The 18,220-nt window shown below is 36.8% G+C and overlaps 1 protein-coding gene across 1 annotated transcript; it reads left to right on the top strand.

Moving 5' to 3' along the window:
* The first annotated feature begins 16,792 nt into the window (after nucleotides 1-16,792).
* On the top strand, nucleotides 16,793-17,785 carry LOC122739029 (olfactory receptor 1361-like). Its single transcript, XM_043980889.1, has one exon. The coding sequence runs from the start codon at nucleotides 16,793-16,795 to the stop codon at nucleotides 17,783-17,785; it is 993 nt and encodes a 330-aa protein (XP_043836824.1).
* Nucleotides 17,786-18,220: the final 435 nt, after the last annotated feature.

The raw sequence follows: 18,220 nt of genomic DNA, 5'->3' as shown, positions 1-18,220 counted from the left end.
ATTTATGTAAAAATCTTTAAAAAAAAATGAAATGAAATGAAAAGCACTGTATCTCTATTAGGACAATTAGAAGGAGTATACTTAGAAAGTGTGGGAATAAGTTGATGTTGATATGATGTTTAAAAAATTAATTAAAGGGTGAAAATGTACTAAGGAAGAGGAAAGGGGGAGGCAGAATGGGCTAAATTATATCACATGAAGAGGCATGAATGACCTATTACAGTAGAGGAGAACAAAAGAGAAGGTGAGAATTGTTTGAACCTTATCCTCATCGGATTTGGCTCAAAGAGGGAATAATATACACATTCAGTGGAGTAAAGAAATCTATCTTACCCTATAGTAAAGTAGAAGGGGAAACAGGAGAGAAAAGGGAGGGGGGGGGTCTGATAAAAGGGAGGGTAAACTGAGGAAAGCAGTGGTCAGAAGCAAAACAATGTTGAGGTTGGACAGGGTAAAAGGAAAGATAAAAGGATAAAAAGGGGAGAAATAAGATGGAGGGAAATACATAGATAGTATCATAACTATGAATGTGAATGGGATGAGCTATTCCATAAAATGAAAGTAAAGAGCAGAGTGTATTAAAAACCAGAATCCTACAATGTGTTGTTTACAAGAAACATATTTCAAGCAGAGAGTAAAGGTAAAAGACTGGAACAGAATATATTATTCTTCAGCTGAAGTTAAAAAAAAAAAAAAAACAAGTAGGGGTAAGCAATCCAGATCTCAGAAAAAGCAAAAGCAAAAATAGATCTCTTTAAAAGAGGCAAGGAAGGAAACAACATCTTGCTAAAAAGGTCCTATATATGAGAGAAAATAATTATTAATAATAAATTTCTTGGGGGAACCCAGAGATCAGTTTCAATCCTTTCCCTCCCCATCCCCCACCCCACTCCAGAAAGTCCAATTCTGAAGGAACTTCAGCAAATCTTGTCTGGTTCAAGCCCAAGGGAACAAAAAAAATGAAGATTGATTCTTTTGTTTAGCTAAGTGAAGAACCATACCTAGACAGTGGAATTTGCCATTTTGCATACTCTCTAGACTACCTTCAGTGTCAATCAATGGATCTGAATGATGCTATAACCAATTGGCTTAGATCTATGTATAATGACCTGCCTCTATCTAAAGAAGAAAAAAACCTTGGCCACACCAGGGTCAGCCTCTTTTTGCCATCTCTTGCCCCTCTCTTTGGCCTCACTCTCACTTGGTGCATGTTCTTCCTTTTAGGATTATGTAGGTATGAAGGCCTGAGACTATGAGAAGTTAGGGAGACAGGTGGTCCATTCTTTACTGGTACATATGACATTAATTAATAATAAATGCTTACTGACATAACAGGTGCAATAGTAATTAATATATAAATAGTAAGCAATTAATTTATAAAACACAGTAGTCACAATAATGTTAGAAAACACATATACAATGAAGTAATATCAATACCAAACATACATACATCAAGTGGTATGGCATCCAAATTCTTAGAGAAGTTAAGTGAGTTACAGGAAGAAACAGATGGCAGATCTCTAGACTAGTGGGTAACCTCAACCTCCCTCTCTCAGAACTAGATAAACATAACCACAAAATAAACAAGAAAGAAGTTAAGGGAGTAAACAGAATTTTAGAAAAGTAAGATATGAAAGACCTCTGAAGAAAATTAAATGGGGATAGAAAGGAAAATACCTTTCCTTCTATGGTATATGACATGTACACAAAAATTGACCATGCATCAGGGACTAAAACCTCACATTGAAATGCAGAAAGGCAGAAATATTAAATGTATCCTTTTCAAATCTTGATGCAATAAAAAACACATGTAATAAAGGGCCATGGGAAAATAGATTAAAAATTAATTGGGGGGGGGGGGGCGGCTAGGTGGCACAGTGGATAAAGCACTGGCCCTGGATTCAGGAAGACCTGAGTTCAAATCCAGCCTCAGACACTTACACTTACTAGCTGTGTGACCCTGGGCAAGTCACTTAACCCCTGTTGCCTGGCCCCCCAAAAAAAATTTAATTGGAAACTAAATAATCTTATCCTAAAAGATGAATGATTCAAACAAAAAATAGAAACAATCAATAATTTTATCAAAGAGAAAAACAATAATGAGACAACACAGCAAAATTTATGGGATGCAGCCAAAGCAATACTTAGGGAGAATAAAAAAGAAAAAAAGCAGATCAATTAGGTGTGCAATTTTAAAAGCTAGAAAAAGAACAAATTAAAAATCCCCAATTATATACCAAATTAGAAATTCTGAAAATCAAAGAGGAGATTAATAAAACTATTGAAGTAATAAATAAAACTAAGAACTGGTGTAAGAAATAATACTATTTGGAAGACCCAGTGTCCTCCCCCCTTCATTTTTAGTCTTTTCTCCACCCTCCCCACTTTAAAATCCAGTTCTTTCTGTAAGATTACATTGAATCTCTTCATCTGGGTTAAGCCCAACCCAAGTTTACAAAGAATCTTGGGTGGCAAAAGGTCTGGTTATATATATAACTGAAGGACTTTACTAATGAGATTTAGCCTCTACCAAACCACACCTAGGTAGAAACTATTGTGCTCTGATCAGCTTGGGGAGGGGGGAGGGAAGAGTGTCTACATTGTTTCTCTGATGTCATTCTTACCAAGATATGAGTGACCTAAGTCACATATCTCCAGACTTCATTTTAACATAATACATCTCCAATCATGTTAACAAATTAGATTTTATTGCTGTTAACCACTTTGATTTGATTACTTATTTATTATTATTATTTGATGGACCTCCTACTCTTAGAAGGGTATATAAACTATGACTCCATCATAGCCCGATAAAGGGCCTTTGGTCTGAGAGATATGGCGATGACCATCCTTTTATTAATAACTTGACAGACTATTAATAAAATGATTAAATTACCCAGAAACTATGTCTCATATTTTTTAATCATCAGACTGGTTTTATGAAAAAAACAACAAAATAGATAAACCTTTGGTTAATTTGATTTTTAAAAAGAAAGAAAAAAATTTAACAGTATCAAAAAATGAAAAGAGTGAATTCACCACCAATGAAAAGGAAATTGAAGCAATAATTAAGAGGTATTTTGCCCAACTGGATGCCAATAAATCTGACAATTTAAATGAAATGGATGAATATTTACAAAAATATAAATTGCCCAGATTAACAGAAGAGGAACTAAAATGCTTAAATAAGCTGATTTTAGAAAAAGAAATTGCACAAGCTATCAATGAACCCCTAAGAAAAAATCTCCAAGGTCAGATGGATTTACAAGTCAATTCTACCAAACATTTAAATAATAATTAATTCCAATACTATATAAACTATTTGTAAAAATAGGTGAAAAAGGAGTCCTGCCAAATTCCTTTTATGAGATAAATTTGGTGTTGATACCTAAACCAAGAAGAGACAAAACAGAGAAAGAATATAATAGACCAATTTCAAAATTTTTAAATAAAATAGATGAAAAGAGATTACAGCAATTCATCACCAGGACAATATACTATGACCCAGTGGGATGTATACCAGGAATACAAGGCTTGTTCAATATTAGGAAAACTATTAGCATAATTCACCATATCAATAACAAAACCGGCAGTCTCAATAGATGCAGAAAAATCTTTTGACAAAATACAGCATCCATTCCTATTAAAAACACTAGAGAGCATAGGGATAAATGGAGCTTTCCTTAAAATGATAAGTGCTATCTAACTCAGCAAACATCTATAATAGGGATAAGTTAGAAGTCTTCCCAGTTTCATCAAGGCTGAAGTAAGGATGCTCATTATCACCATTATTATTCAGTATTATACTAGAAATGTTAGCTTTAGCAACATGCAAAAAGAAAGAGAAATTGAAGAAATTAGAACAGTCAATGAGGAAACAAAACTATCACCCTACAGATGATATGATGGTATACATCGAGAATCCTAGAGAACCAACTACTTGAAATAATTAACAACTTTAGCAAAGTTGCAGGATATAAAATAAACCCATATAAATAATCAATATTGCCATAGATTACTGACAAAGCCCAGAAGCAAGAGATAGAAAGGGAAATTCCATTTAAAATAACTAGACAATATAAAATATTTGGGAATCTACTAGCCGAGACAAACCCAGGAATTATATGAACACAATTACTAAACACTTTTGACACAAATAAAGTCATATCCAAACAACTGGAGAAATATCAATTGCACATCAGTAAGCCAAGCTAATATGATAAAAATGACAATTATACATAAATTAATTTACTTATTCAGTGTCATGCCAATCAAACTATGAAAAAAATATTTTATAGAGGTAGAAAAAAATAACAAAATTCACCTGGAAGAACAAAAGGTCAAGAGTATCAGGGAAATTTATGGGAAAATGCAAAGGAAGGTGGCCTAGCCATACCAGATCTAAAATTAAATAATAAAGCAGCAATCTTCAAAACCATTTGGTACTAAGAAATAGAGTGGTGGATTAATGGAATAGATTAGACACAAGACATAGTAGTAAATACTTACAGTAATCTACTGTTTCATAAACCTAAAGAGTCCAGTTTCTGGCTTAAGAATACACTGTTTGATGCAAACTGCTGGGAAAATTAGGAAATAGTATGGCAGAAGGTAGGCATAAAGCAACACCTCACACTGTATATTAATATAAGGTCAAAATAGGTACATGATTTAGACATAAAGGGTGATACTGTAAGCAACTTAGAAGATCAAGGGGGCATAGTGGATAGAGCACCAGCCCTGGATTCAGGAGAACCTGAGTTCAAAATTTGGCCTCAGACACTCTTAACACTTACTAGCTGTGTGACCCTGGACAAGTCACTTAACTCCAATTGCCTCACCAAAAAAAAAAAAAAAGAAGAAGAAGAAGAGAAAGAAGATCAAGGAATAGTTTTACCTGTCAGATCTATGGAGAGGAGAATTTATGACCCAACAAGAAATAGAGAATATTATTAAATGCAAAATGGATAATTTTGATTACATTAAATTTAAAAGGTTTTGCACAAACAAAACCAAGGCAACCAAGATTAGAAGGAAAACACAAAGTTGGGAAACAATTTTTATAGCCAATGCTTCTGATAAAGGCCTCATTTCTCAAACATATAGAGAGCTGAGTCAAATCTGTAAGAATACAAGGCATTCCCGAATTGAGAAATGGTCAAAGAATATGTGAAAAGACAGTTTTCAGATGAAGAAATTAAAGCTATCTATAGTCTAAATCGCTATTGATTAGAGAAATGCAAATTAAAACAACTCTAAGGTACTATCTCACACTTATCAGATTGACTAATATGACAGAAAAGGAAAATAATAAAAGTTGAAGAGGATGTGGGAAAATTGGCACAGTAATGTGTTGTTGGTGGAATTGTGAACTGATCCAACCATTCTGGAGAGCAATTTGTAACTACGCCAAAGGGCAATCAAACTTTTTATTCAGCACTACCACTACTAGGTCTGTATCCTAAAGAGATTATAAAAAATGGAAAAGGACTTATGTGTACAAAAATATTTATAGCATTTATTTGTAGTGTCAAAGAATTGGAAATTGAGAGAATATCCATCAATTGTGGATTGGCTGAACAAGTTGTGGTATATGAATGTAATGGAATACTATTGTGCTATACAAAATGATGAGCAGGCAGATTTCAGAAACGCCTGGAAGGACTTACATGAACTGATGCTGAGAGAAGTAAGCATAACCAGGAAAACATTGCACACAGTAGCAGTAACATTGTGTGATTATCAACTATGATTGACTTAGCTCTTCTCAGCAATACAATGATCCAAGACAATTCCAAAAGACTCATGATGAAAAGTACTAACCACATTCAGAGAATGAACTATGGAGTCTGAATGCAGATTGAAACATACAATTCTCACTTTGGGGAAAAAAATAAAAAGTTTAAAAATTTTAAAAAAAATTATCATGGTGGGGGTTGATTTTTGTAACTTTATCCTTTTGTTCTGATTCTTCTTTCACAACATGACTAATGGAAATATGTTTACATGATTGCACATGTATAAGCTATATCAGATTACTTGCCTTATTGGGGAGAGGGAATGGGAGGGAGAAAATATTTTAAACTCAAAATCTTATAAAAAATAATTGATGAAAACTCTCTTTACAAGTAATTAGAAAAATACTGTTTAGAAAAAAATGAATAATCTGACATGAGTCAAATAACATGCAAAAAGTCACATATCTACTGGTTGGCCAAGCTGACTTGACTCCAAATCCTGTTACTAAGTATATCACTGGGCCTATTTTGCCACCCTCTGTGTTGTAAGAGTCTATATCCCAAATTTTCATCCATCTTTGAGATAGATATCTTCTAGTCAGCATGTTAGAAGGTCTCTTTCAGGTCTTACATTCTATTTTCTAATGTTCCTACCAAATATATATGCATTTCCCCAAAAAAATCTCACTTATATAAATCTTCAAAACAACCTATAATGACTCATTAAGAGAATGAACATAAATATAAATATAATTTGCACAATTATTTCCTATACTAGAATTTTGTATATTGTTTTCAGTGTATACCTTTATATCTGCATACTTTCTTTTTTTCTTTTTAATTTTTTTAAATTAACAAGCATTTTTCTCCATTTTATCTTCAATCCTGAAAAAAGAAAAAGAAAAGCCTAGTAATAAATATACATGGTAGATAAAAATAAATTTGCCCCTTTGATCATATCCAAAAATGTGTGTCTCATTCTGGATATTTAGCCTATCACTTCTGTCTTGCGGTGGATAGCATTCTTTATTATTGGTTAATGGTTGGTCATTGCATGGATCAGAGCTGTTCAATTTTACAATGCTGTCATATTACAAATTCTTCTCCCTTTACTCTGCATGAATTCATACAAGTTTTCCTAGGTTTCTGATTCCTCCAATTTATAATTTCTTATAGACAAATGGAATTCGATTATGTTCAAATATAATTTGTCCAACCATTAGTCAATGGAATGGCACTCACTTAGTTTCTAGCTCTTAGTCACCATAAAAAGATTATACATACATACATACATACATATATAAATATGTATAAATATATAAAACATTTATGTAATATATAAGGGACTTTTTTCTTTTTCTTTAGTGGTAGTGAAAGTGATCTGGGTCAGAGGTTATACTTAGATTTTTTTTAATGTTTATTTATTTATTGATTGATTTATTGATTTGTTTATTTTAAATTAATAAAGTATTTTATTTTTTTCCCATTACATGTAAAGATAGTTCTCAACTTTTGTTTATACAAGCTTTCCAATTTCAAAATTTTTTATACTTAGTTTATTAACATTTGGAGCACGGTCAAAATTGCTTTCCAGAATGCCTGGATCAATTCATATTTCTATCAACAATATGGTTGTGTGTCTTTTTTCACATTGTTTGCCCAATATATGTCATTTTACTTTTTTTTTACAACTTTGCCAATTTGAAATCAAGACTATATTTGTTTATATAATAGGAAGAATTTGATAGGAATTTTTTTCTTTTTCTATTTTTTTTTTCGGGGCAATGAGGGTTAAGTGACTTGCCCAGGGTCACACAGCTAGTGTTAAGTGTCTGAGGCTGGATTTGAACTCAGGTCCTCCTGAATCCAAAGCCAGTGCTTTATCCACTGCGCCACCTAGCTGCCCCCCCCTTTTCTATTTTTACAGCTTGTGTAATATTAGAATTAGTTGTTCTTTAAATGTGTGATGGAATTAATTTGGTGACAGCTCAGTGGGGTAGTGAATAGGGCACCAGGCCAGGAATCAGGAAGATCTAAGTTCAAATCTGGACTCCCACACTAACTTGTTGTGTGACCCTGTCAAGTCACTTGACTTCTGTTTTCTTATCTTTCATGAAATTATCTATGGTTTGTTCTTTGACCAACCACATACATTTACTTTCAAAGAGATGTCATTTTAATTTTGAGCTCTTAGAAGGCAGAAATAATGTCTCATTACTCTGATTGAGTGTTTACTGAAGGCAGGGTCCATGTCATTCCCATTGGTCAATACTTATATCTCCACAGTGTGTGCTTTCCATGGAATATTCAATCCACAGTATTGCCTCCCAGCCCGCACCAGATTCTCATATGAATCCCCTCTAGAAGGCCATGAGGAGTCATCCAGGCTTTATTTGAATACTCCAGGGATAGAACACTCACCAACTTATAAAGTGGCTCATTCATTTTCAAGAAGCTCTAATTGTTAGAAAGTTTGTTCTGAGACAAATGGATGAGGATGGGATAAGAAGGGTCCCCTGAGTCACATCTACTTGTTGAGTGGTAAGGTTGAGGGGACTCAGCCAAAGTTTAATTAATGTTTTTATCTCCCTCTATTCTGAACCCCCAGGGATTAGGAGAGTCCCTGAACAAGCTCACATTAACCCAGATGCCTCTGTGGGACCACTAGCTTTGAAGGAAGGTCTCTTTGAAAGAAGACCAGAAGAAAGTCCCAATTTTGCCAAAGCTACAAAATTTCATACAAATTTTGGGCATTTTTGTCACACAATAGCATGGGTGGAGAGTACAAATCAGAGGTTGGAGAACAAGTCATTTAATTGGTGTATGAGATAGAGTCCCCAGAGAAGGTAAGAGAGCAAGGGTGAAAAAGAAAAAGGTAGGGTTAGAAACTCAGAGAAATTATCTTCTCATTGTCTGAAATTATGGTACATCCATGCCTGTACTAGCTTATCTGGTTCTGTTCATCCACTTCTTGATGCAGTGGATTCAGAAGTTCCAGTGAAGGGCAAGGAGAAGAAGTAAAGGAACAAAGAGGTAATAACAGATAAAAAGGATGAGACTTCTTCAGTTTGGAGAAATAAGCATCAGAGGCTGATACTAAAGCCTATAAAAATCTTTTCCTTCCCCTGTGATAGATAATATTTTCTTCCCTGTCGTCTTTTCTTTTTTAGACACTATTTATATCACTCTTACCCTATATGGAACAAGGGAAACATTGGTGGTATTGGCAAAAAAACACACTAGTCTGTAGGACAGCAGACCTGAAGTTAATTTCTAACTCTGCCTTTGAATCATTATATGAGTTTGGGCAATTGACTTCATCTCTCTGGACTCCAGTGTTCTCATCTACCAAATTGGGGAGAAGGATTAAATACTTACCATCCAGATCCCTTTCATATCTAACCTTTTCATATTCCTTAAGGTCTACTTTTAAGTTCTCTTTTCTAAAATTCCTTCCAGCTCTGACATTTTATGTTCTGTCATCTAAAATTATGTGTTAATAATATTAATATTTAGAGGCACTCTTGGATGGGAAGTCAAGAAGATCTGGGCTCAAAACCCATCTCAGATATTTTTTAGTGTCACCTGGGCAAATCAATTAATTTCTACCTGTGCCCCTTTCTTCATGTCTAATATGTAATGATAATAATAGCACCTACCTCTCAGGGTTTTGTGAGGTTCAAATGAGATAATGCATATAAGCAGCTTTGCAAATCTTCAGACACTATATAAATGTCAGCTATTTTGTGCTCTAATATTGCACCCTATGCCTCAGTTTTCTCATGTGTAAACTGAAGAGGTTGGAGTAGATAGTTTCTTAGGTCCCTTCCACCCTCAAATCTATGATCCTATAACCTATTACTATGGGTAACTGATTAGTTTTCCTAGACACTAAAGTTAGTTCTTCATCAAGCCAGAAAGAGAATTTAAGGACCAAAAAAATAAAGTCTTACTTTACCCAGCAGGAAGTGTAGAGTACCAGAGTTGGTACCTACCAAGCCAGAAACATAATTTCAAGACATATATAAATTCATAGATAACACTACCACAATGAGATTTACCAAGGAAATCTAGAGATGAATAAGGTATTCCCCTAACTTGTTGAGGATGATATCATGGAGAAATACAAGCCCCTTCCAAAACATATTCCTATAAGTGCCTCCACTAGAGAAAACCCTGGATTAGATGATGCAGGATATTGGTTCTGATTGTAGAGCAATTACCCATGGAGGTATCACTACAACATATAACAAAAACATTCACCAACAGTTAATCATTCTTAGGGATGGGGGAATTGAGTTATTTATGAAAGAAGTAGATACATTTGGCCAAATTTTCTGGTTGAACTATTACTGCTTAGATTCCTTTTTAAATGTACCCTGTGAGAAAATAAATAAATAAATAAGTGTACCCTGTGCCCTGACTCCTAAGTAGTAGAACTCTGTCCAGAGTATGTTCATCCTGAATGAAGAAAGGGCAAATTTAATCCTTACCTCCTAAGTCCTAACACTTATTCCTAGAGCATCATCCCAGATATACTTAACTGCTACCCCATTGCTCTTACCTGCTAGATAGAGATGAAGGCCCTGCCATTCATCTATGGTTCTCTGCCCAGATGAGTCTCCCCAAACCTATAGCTATTACTATGAGTGGTAAAGTTATAGGAAGGTGAATTCTAGCTCAGAATAAAGAGAAACTTCCCAACATTAAGTGTTCCAAAACTGAACAACTGTCCTCCTGGTGTCATCAGTTCCCTACCACTGAAAATCTATAAGTTGAGATCAGATATATTTTTTTTCATGAGAGAAAAACCTTCTTCAAGTAGGTGATGGTTTGACTATCCCCAAATCCAATAACCTTTAAGGTCTCTTGGGGCTCATAGCTTCAATTCAATTCAAAAAACCTTTCTTGTGCATGTATTATGTATAAGGCTCTGCACTGAGCATGAGGGAAAAGGCAAAGTATAGCTAAGACATAAATCCCAGCCTTTGAGGGATACATAGGGACTCAGAAAGTAAAGAGGGGTGGAAGGATGTCCTAGGCATTGGAAACAATGTGAGCAATGGCAGGATGTGGTGAGAGTTTGGGGCACATAGTACAAATTGGAATAAGTGTATAATGCTTGGAGCAGTATAGTATGAGATAAAATTGGAACAGCAGGGTTATGCTAGATTGTGACAGACATTAAATGCCAGGTAAACAAGTTTGAACTTTACTCTGTGAACAATGGGGAGTCGTTAAAGGGATTTAAGAAGGAATATTACCTAATTTGTATGTGTGTGTATGTAGGCATAGGTATAGGTACAAGTGTAAGGAAGATTAGCTTGGGAATAGTGGAAAGGATATATTATAGGGGAATCAGACCTATCAGAAGGGTATTACTATAGTGTGAGTGGGTGGTAATGAAGATGCATAGTAGGGTTGTGAGCCTGAGAATATGGAAGGGGATGGATGAAAAATTATTTAAGAAATAAAATTAGCAGTCTGGCTGTCAATTAGATATGAAACATAAAGGAGATAGAAGGAGGTTCCAAGGTTATGAACAAGGGAAAGTAGGTGTTATTTTTAGAAATAGTAACATCATAAGGGAGAGCAATTTGGATGAGGAGAATAGATAATAGTTTGATTTGGAACATAATTAGTTTGAAGAACTGGTGGGACATCCAGTTGTAGATGTCCTATAAATAACTGGTCTTGATTGTCTGGACTTTAGAAAAAAGAACAGATAAACACACATATTTGAGAGTCATCTGATTCTAGGTGCTATTTGAAAACATCTAAATGGATTAGATTGAGAAGGGAGATACTTTAGTAATAGAAGAGTTGTTGGTGATATTTGAAAAAGTAGTAGCAATAATGATTGGGGAAAACCTGGATTTCAAGAAACGATGGGAAAATTGGATCATGAGGAAGTTAAAGTATTGGGCATAGTCAAATATTTCAAGAAACTTGGTGGGGGGAATGAAAGAGACAGATGGGAAAGAATCTGGAAGGGTTAGATAGCTCAAAGGAAGAAATCTTTAGGATTAGGGAGACGAGTATATTTGTAAGCAAATGGGAATGAGTTCAGTGGAAAGGGAGATATTGAAAATGCATTGTAGGAGCAGCTAGGTGGTGCAGTGGATAGAGCACTAGCCCTGGAGTCAGGAGGACCTGAGTTCGAATCTGGCCTCAGACACTTGACACTTACTAGCTGTGTGACCCTGGGCAAATCACTTAACCCCAATTGCCTCACCCAAAAAGAAAGAAAGAAAGGAAGGAAGGAAGGAAGGAAGGAAGGAAGGAAGGAAGGAAGGAAGGAAGGAAGGAAGGAAGGAAGGAAGGAAGGAAGGAAGAAAGAAAGAAAGAAAGAAAGAAAGAAAGAAAGAAAGAAAGAAAGAAAGAAAGAAAGAAAGAAAGAAAGAAAGAAAGAAAGAAAGAAAGAAAGAAAGAAAGAAAGAAAGAAAGAAAGGAAGGAAGGAAGGAAGGAAGGAAGGAAGGAAGGAAGGAAGGAAGGAAGGAAGGAAGGAAGGAAGGAAGGAAGGAAGGAAGAAAATGCATTGTAAAAAAAAGATTTTTTAAAAATAAAAATAATTTTAATTGTAACATTTCTATGGTACTTTAAAGTTTACAAAGTAATTTCCTCATAATACCCATCACAAGGTCATCACAATACCCTGTCTTCTGTGATGGAATCCAAAGAGAAGAAACTAGATAAAGATGCTGAAGTTTCAAGAAGGAGTCCTGGAAGGAATCTTAGGAAGCTCCTGTCAGATGGCCTAAAATTTCTCAATAAAACAGATAACTAAGTCATCTGTTTCAAGTATGGATACTTGGCATAAGCATGCACATGGAGTGTGCTGGGCATGGCCCAGTGTACATCAAAATCTCAGGGGGAAAAGGTGCCATATTATCCTAAGGGGAAAGAGGACTAATGGTAACACAGGTCCAGTTTATTTAGACAATAAAATGTTCTGAGTCATCCTGAGAGCCCAGAGCTGAGATAAAGTGTTATGAAGATTTTGGAACAGCAAGGATGCTAGCAGCAACAAACCAAATAATACTTAGTAGGGAGTAATGTGTAAAATCAGTGGGGAGGGGTGGGGTTATGAAGGGCTTTGAACATCAAGCATAATTTTTTATTTGATTCTGGATGCAATAGGGAGCTACTAGAGTTTATTAAGTTGTGACAGTGGATCGGGGGAGAGTAACATTTTGGGACTGGTACTTTAGGAAATAACTCTCTCAGAGGAGAGAAGGGAACATGTTTGAGAGATATTGGTGAAATTGACAGGTCTTGACAACAGACTGGACAATGGGTAAGAAAAAGTAAGGAGTTCAGAGTGGCACCTAGGTTGTGAGGTACAGAACTAGGTGGATAGTGTTGCCCTTTACAATAATAAAGAATGGGGTGGGAGAAGGGTGTTGGGGGAGAAAAAGAACTAGTTTGATTCAAGACATGTTGCATTTAAGATGTCTACTAGATATCCAGTTTGAGATGTCTGAAAGGCCGTTGGAGATGTTGGAGCATGTCAGATAGATTTGAGAATTGTCAGCAAAGAGATGGTACTTAAATCCATGGTCATTGATGATATCATCAAGTAAAGTAATGTGAGGGAGAATAGAAAAGTCCCAGGATAGAACCCTATGATATATCTATGATTGAAGGACATGGTATAGCTGAAGATCTAGCAAATGAAACTGAAAGGTTAAAGAAGATGGTATCCAGAAATCCTAAAAGAAAGAGAGTATCAAGGAGGATAGTGTGCTCACTAGATCAAATACTGCAGGTAAATGGGAAAAGGAGACATGTACAAAGCATCTTCTGGAGGTAGAATCAATATACCTGGCAACTAATTGTATATGTGGGGTGAGGGAGTATTATAATCAAGGATGAGGGGCAGCTAGATGGCACAGTGGATAAAGCACCAGCCCTGGATTCAGGAGGACCTGAGTTCAAATCTGGCCTCAGACACTTGACACTTACTAGTTGTGTGACCCTAGGCAAGTCACTTAACCCTCATTGCCCCACAAAACAAAACAAAACAAAACAAAAGAATCAAGGATGATTCTTAGCATTTGAAGCTGGACCTTACATGAAGGATAGTGTTGCCTTGATAGAAATGAGAGACTGAAGAACAGGGGTGGGTTTGGGTGTGAAAGGAAATGAGAATAGGTTTGGACATGTTGAGTTCTACAGCACCCTGACATAATCTGACCATTACATAGAGTGATTTGTTAATTTCTCAGTATCATAATCTAGGAAGATCAGAAACAAGCTGAAATGCATTCAAAAGACTGACCAGGATAAAAGGACTGGAAACATGTCATATTAGGATTATTTGGAAGAACTGTGAATGTTTAGCCAACAAAAGAGAAGATGATGTGAAGTAGGGGACATATCTTCAAAAACCTGAAGGGCTGTTTTGTTGAAAGAGAGTTTATAACTGTTCTTGGCCACAGAGGCCAAAACTAGGAGCAATGAATGAAATGAGTAGAGGAAGAATTAGGTTTGATGTAAGGAAAATCTCCTTAATGAATAGAGTTATCCAAAAGTGGAATGGGCTACCTTGGGTAATGGTGGATTATGCTTCCCAGTGTAGATCTTCAAGAAGAAGTTGAATAAACACATCAGCAGTGTTGTGGTGGGGATTCTTTGTCAAGTACAGGCTGGAGTAGATGTTCTCAAAGCTTTATTTTAATTTCTATTTTTTATCTGAGAAGTAAAGATAAAGTATTCTAGAGAAGATTTTATGTGAAAATACATTTAACTGACTGGATGAAGGAAGACTTTCTAGAGGTAGGAATTAAATCAGTGAGTTTATTGATATAAGGAACTCCTAGATGAAGAAACTCAAATCTACCAGTTCAGGTCTGCATCTTCTCTACAACTTATGGTCTTAGATGAGTGAATTAGAACAATGAAAAGTTAAATCAATTGGCCAAAGTCACATAGCCAGTATGCATCACTTCCTTTCTATTCATTACTAAAGAGCATTTGGGAAGCTAGAAATAAAGAAGAAGTGCAATAGGGCATAGGGGATAGCCTGTATGAATGAAAATCTGGGAAAAATAGTGTGTTGAGTTCTAGAAAGGAGAGTCCCATTTGGTTGGATGATAGAGTATATAATAGGGAGAAATGTGGAATAAAACTAGAATATAGACTCTTAGAGCTGAAGTAGATTGTAGAAATGTTTAAAAAAAGACAGAATATAAATTAAGTGCTGGGTGGGACATTTTATACCATCTAGTCTGCTCCTCATTTTACAGATAATTAAATAGTCCCAAAGAGGTGTACAAAAAAATTAATTATTAATAACTATATCTAATCTGAAAAAATATATATAATTGGATTTATGAAAAATTATAATTATATGAAAAATTATAGGTTTAGGAAAATTATAATTGGGTCATAAGTCCCATCTGTGTCACCATTCAAATGTAAGAATATTTTTGATGACTAGGGCTAATTTGGGGGGACTAATTTGATTGGGGTACTTAATCTGGGACTGTCGACTATTTGGCTATCTGACTGCTATTAATTTAATGTGGGCCATTTATAAAGTTCCACCACACTGCTCTACTCTCAAATTGATAAGCAAAATATTAAGAAGCCTCTTAACCAAATAATCAAAGCAGAGTTTATTTATGAGATACTATTGAAAATTGAGAATACAGGGAAATAAAATATACTACCACTGCATCTCTTTGGAACTTCTTTAATACAATAAGGGCCTTAGCCGCCTCTTGCCTCAGGGTATTCAGGTCCTTTATTCTAACTCCGAGCCCCTTTCACTTTGTAAATCCCCCTGCTTCTAACTTTCCTCTCCTTACTGCCACTGCTGAACCCCTCTGTTTCTCTCTCACCCACCTTCTGTCTGTCTGCTCCGTCAGTCTGCCCTTCGGCCTCTTTTCCCTGCTCCTAGTCCTTCTCGTCTTCTCCTGTGTCCTTGTAGCCCCGTCTCTAGTCTGCTGCACTCTAACCTTTCTAATCTCATCAGCCACCGCTTGACCTCTTCTCCGCCTTGTCTCACCCATCCAAACTGCTCCGTCCTTGTCTGCCACCCTTGCTGTCTAACTCCCAGGTCTATATATACCTTTTCTTCTCTCCACTCAAATCTCGGGGCTTCCTGCGCCCCCCACAGACCAAGCTAATCCTCCAGCCAGGGCTGTGGGATCTTTTGGATAACTCCACTCAGGTCAGAGGGAGCTGGGGGCTTTTTTTTCCCAGCTATCTGACCTGGCGTCTTGTACAACCCACGGGGCTTTATGGCTCAGCTGAAGCAGAGGGGGAGGGGAAGAGACCCTGAGGGCCTAAGGTTTTCTAATCTCAGCCTAAAGGTAGGGTCCCCAAATCAAAATAAATTTCCACAGAGGTTAATTGATTTGAGCAGAGTCAGACAAGTAGCAAATAGAACTAAAATTTTAACTCGGATTCTCTGACAGCTGAGTTGACCCTTTAAAGTAATCTAGGGATACTAAGATCCAATAATTCTTCCCAGTGTACTGTGTATGCTACCTCCTTATAAATGACCTCAGATGAAAGTCTATAGCATTAGAATACAGAATATAGAATATTGGAAATGAAAGTGACCAGTGAACATAGAATGTTAGAACTGGAAAGGATATAAGAACATAGAATATAAGAATTGGAAAGACCCTTAGAGATCAACTCATCCAAATTTCTTTCATTCATGAGAAAATGGAGAGGAGAGCTATAAGTTAATGTGTCTAAATTTACAATGATTCAGTAATAGAGCTGGTACTAGAAGTCAGTCCTAGCCTTGGCATCAGTAAGACCTGAGTACAAATCATCTCTAAAACAGACTCCTACAAGTTGTGTGACTCTAGACAAGTCATTTAACCTCTCTCAGCCTCAGTTTCTTCATCTATCAAATGGGGATGATATTAACTCTAATCTAAGAAATGAGGTGATGAAGATTGAATGAGATAATAATTGTAAAGTGCTTCCAAAACCTACAATTGTTATATGGGTGTTCTCCATTAATATCAACATTGATTTTTGTTCCTATTACCCCACCCCCACAGATGATCTGGATTCCCTTCTATGTCTAATGGATACTAGGAATTGGACAGAAGTGACTGAATTCCTCCTCCTGGGGCTATCCAACCGTCCAGAGATGCAGCCAATCATCTCTGGAGTCATCCTTTCAATGTACATGGTGGCAGTGACAGGTAACACCATGTTAATCATTGTCGCTTGCACAGACCCCAAACTGCAGGCACCTATGTACTTTCTGCTCAGCCAGCTCTCATTCATTGATATCTTATTGACCACCGTGATTGTCCCCCAGATGCTAGTGCAGACAATGACAGGATTCCAGACCATCCCCTTCAAGAACTGCATAACCCAGCTTTTCTTCTTTATGGCTATAGGAAGCATGGAGGGTCATCTGTTGGCTGCCATGGCATATGATCGCTATGTGGCTATCTGTAAACCCCTGCACTATTCTGCCATTGTCACCCGTAGCCTCTGCCTTCGTATCACCTTGACCTCATGGCTGGTGGTCAGCCTCAACAGTCTCCTCTACAGCATGTTGGCTGCCCAACTGACTTTCTGTGGCAATCAGGTCACACATTTTTTCTGTGACATCACACCATTGCTCAAGCTGTCCTGCACTCGACCCATGATAAATGAAATGCTGATCTTCACTGAAGGCGCAGCCATTGTTATAAGCCCCTTTTTCTTCATCTTGGCTTCCTATATCCGTATCGGGGCTGCCATAGCCCACCTACACTCAGCCACTGCCCTGAAAAAGACCATGTCTACCTGTAGCTCCCACATTCTGGTGGTGCTGCTCCTGTATGGCTCAGTGATCCGCATGTACCTCCGGCCATCTACCAGCTATGACCTAGACCAGGACAAACAGGTAGCCATATTCTATACTGTAGTCACACCCATGCTGAACCCAATGATCTATAGTTTAAGGAACCAGGAGGTTAAGGATGCTCTCAGGAGGCTCTGGAAGAAGATCCAGAATGTTTGTGTCTCTGGAAACTTCCAACCTACCATCCAATCAAGAGGAATCCAGCATCCCATCTCCTGAATTCAGATCAAGCATTGGACACCCTGGAAATACCCAGTACTGGGGATCATTGCAAGGTTGCTGCAGGGCTTTAGAGCCTATGGCTCTAAAGACAACCTGCTCTATTATCCTTTTCTCCAGAGAGAAAGAGACAGGACAGGCAATAAAGGGATGAACCCTTGCACAGTGTGCTGAATGACTTTACTTCCAATCTCTGAAGAAATATCTCTATATTGTTCACACTTTCCCCCTACAGTTTTGGGGAGAGAACACACATTCATCACTAACTATGATGTCTCCTTTGATTGAAGGTTGTATGGAATGGTAACTACTGTCAGCCATGCATCCATAGGTTCAAGCTCATTGGGAGCAAGAGACTCTCTCTTTTCTATGGGAAGAAATATAGTATTATGGGAAGAGGCCCAATCTAGAAATGAAGAGATCTGAGTTCTAGCC

The sequence above is a fragment of the Dromiciops gliroides genome, chromosome 2 (assembly GCF_019393635.1).
Source record: "Dromiciops gliroides isolate mDroGli1 chromosome 2, mDroGli1.pri, whole genome shotgun sequence".
In the NCBI taxonomy this organism is placed as follows: domain Eukaryota; kingdom Metazoa; phylum Chordata; class Mammalia; order Microbiotheria; family Microbiotheriidae; genus Dromiciops; species Dromiciops gliroides.
This window is presented reverse-complemented; position numbering and strand designations above follow the sequence as displayed.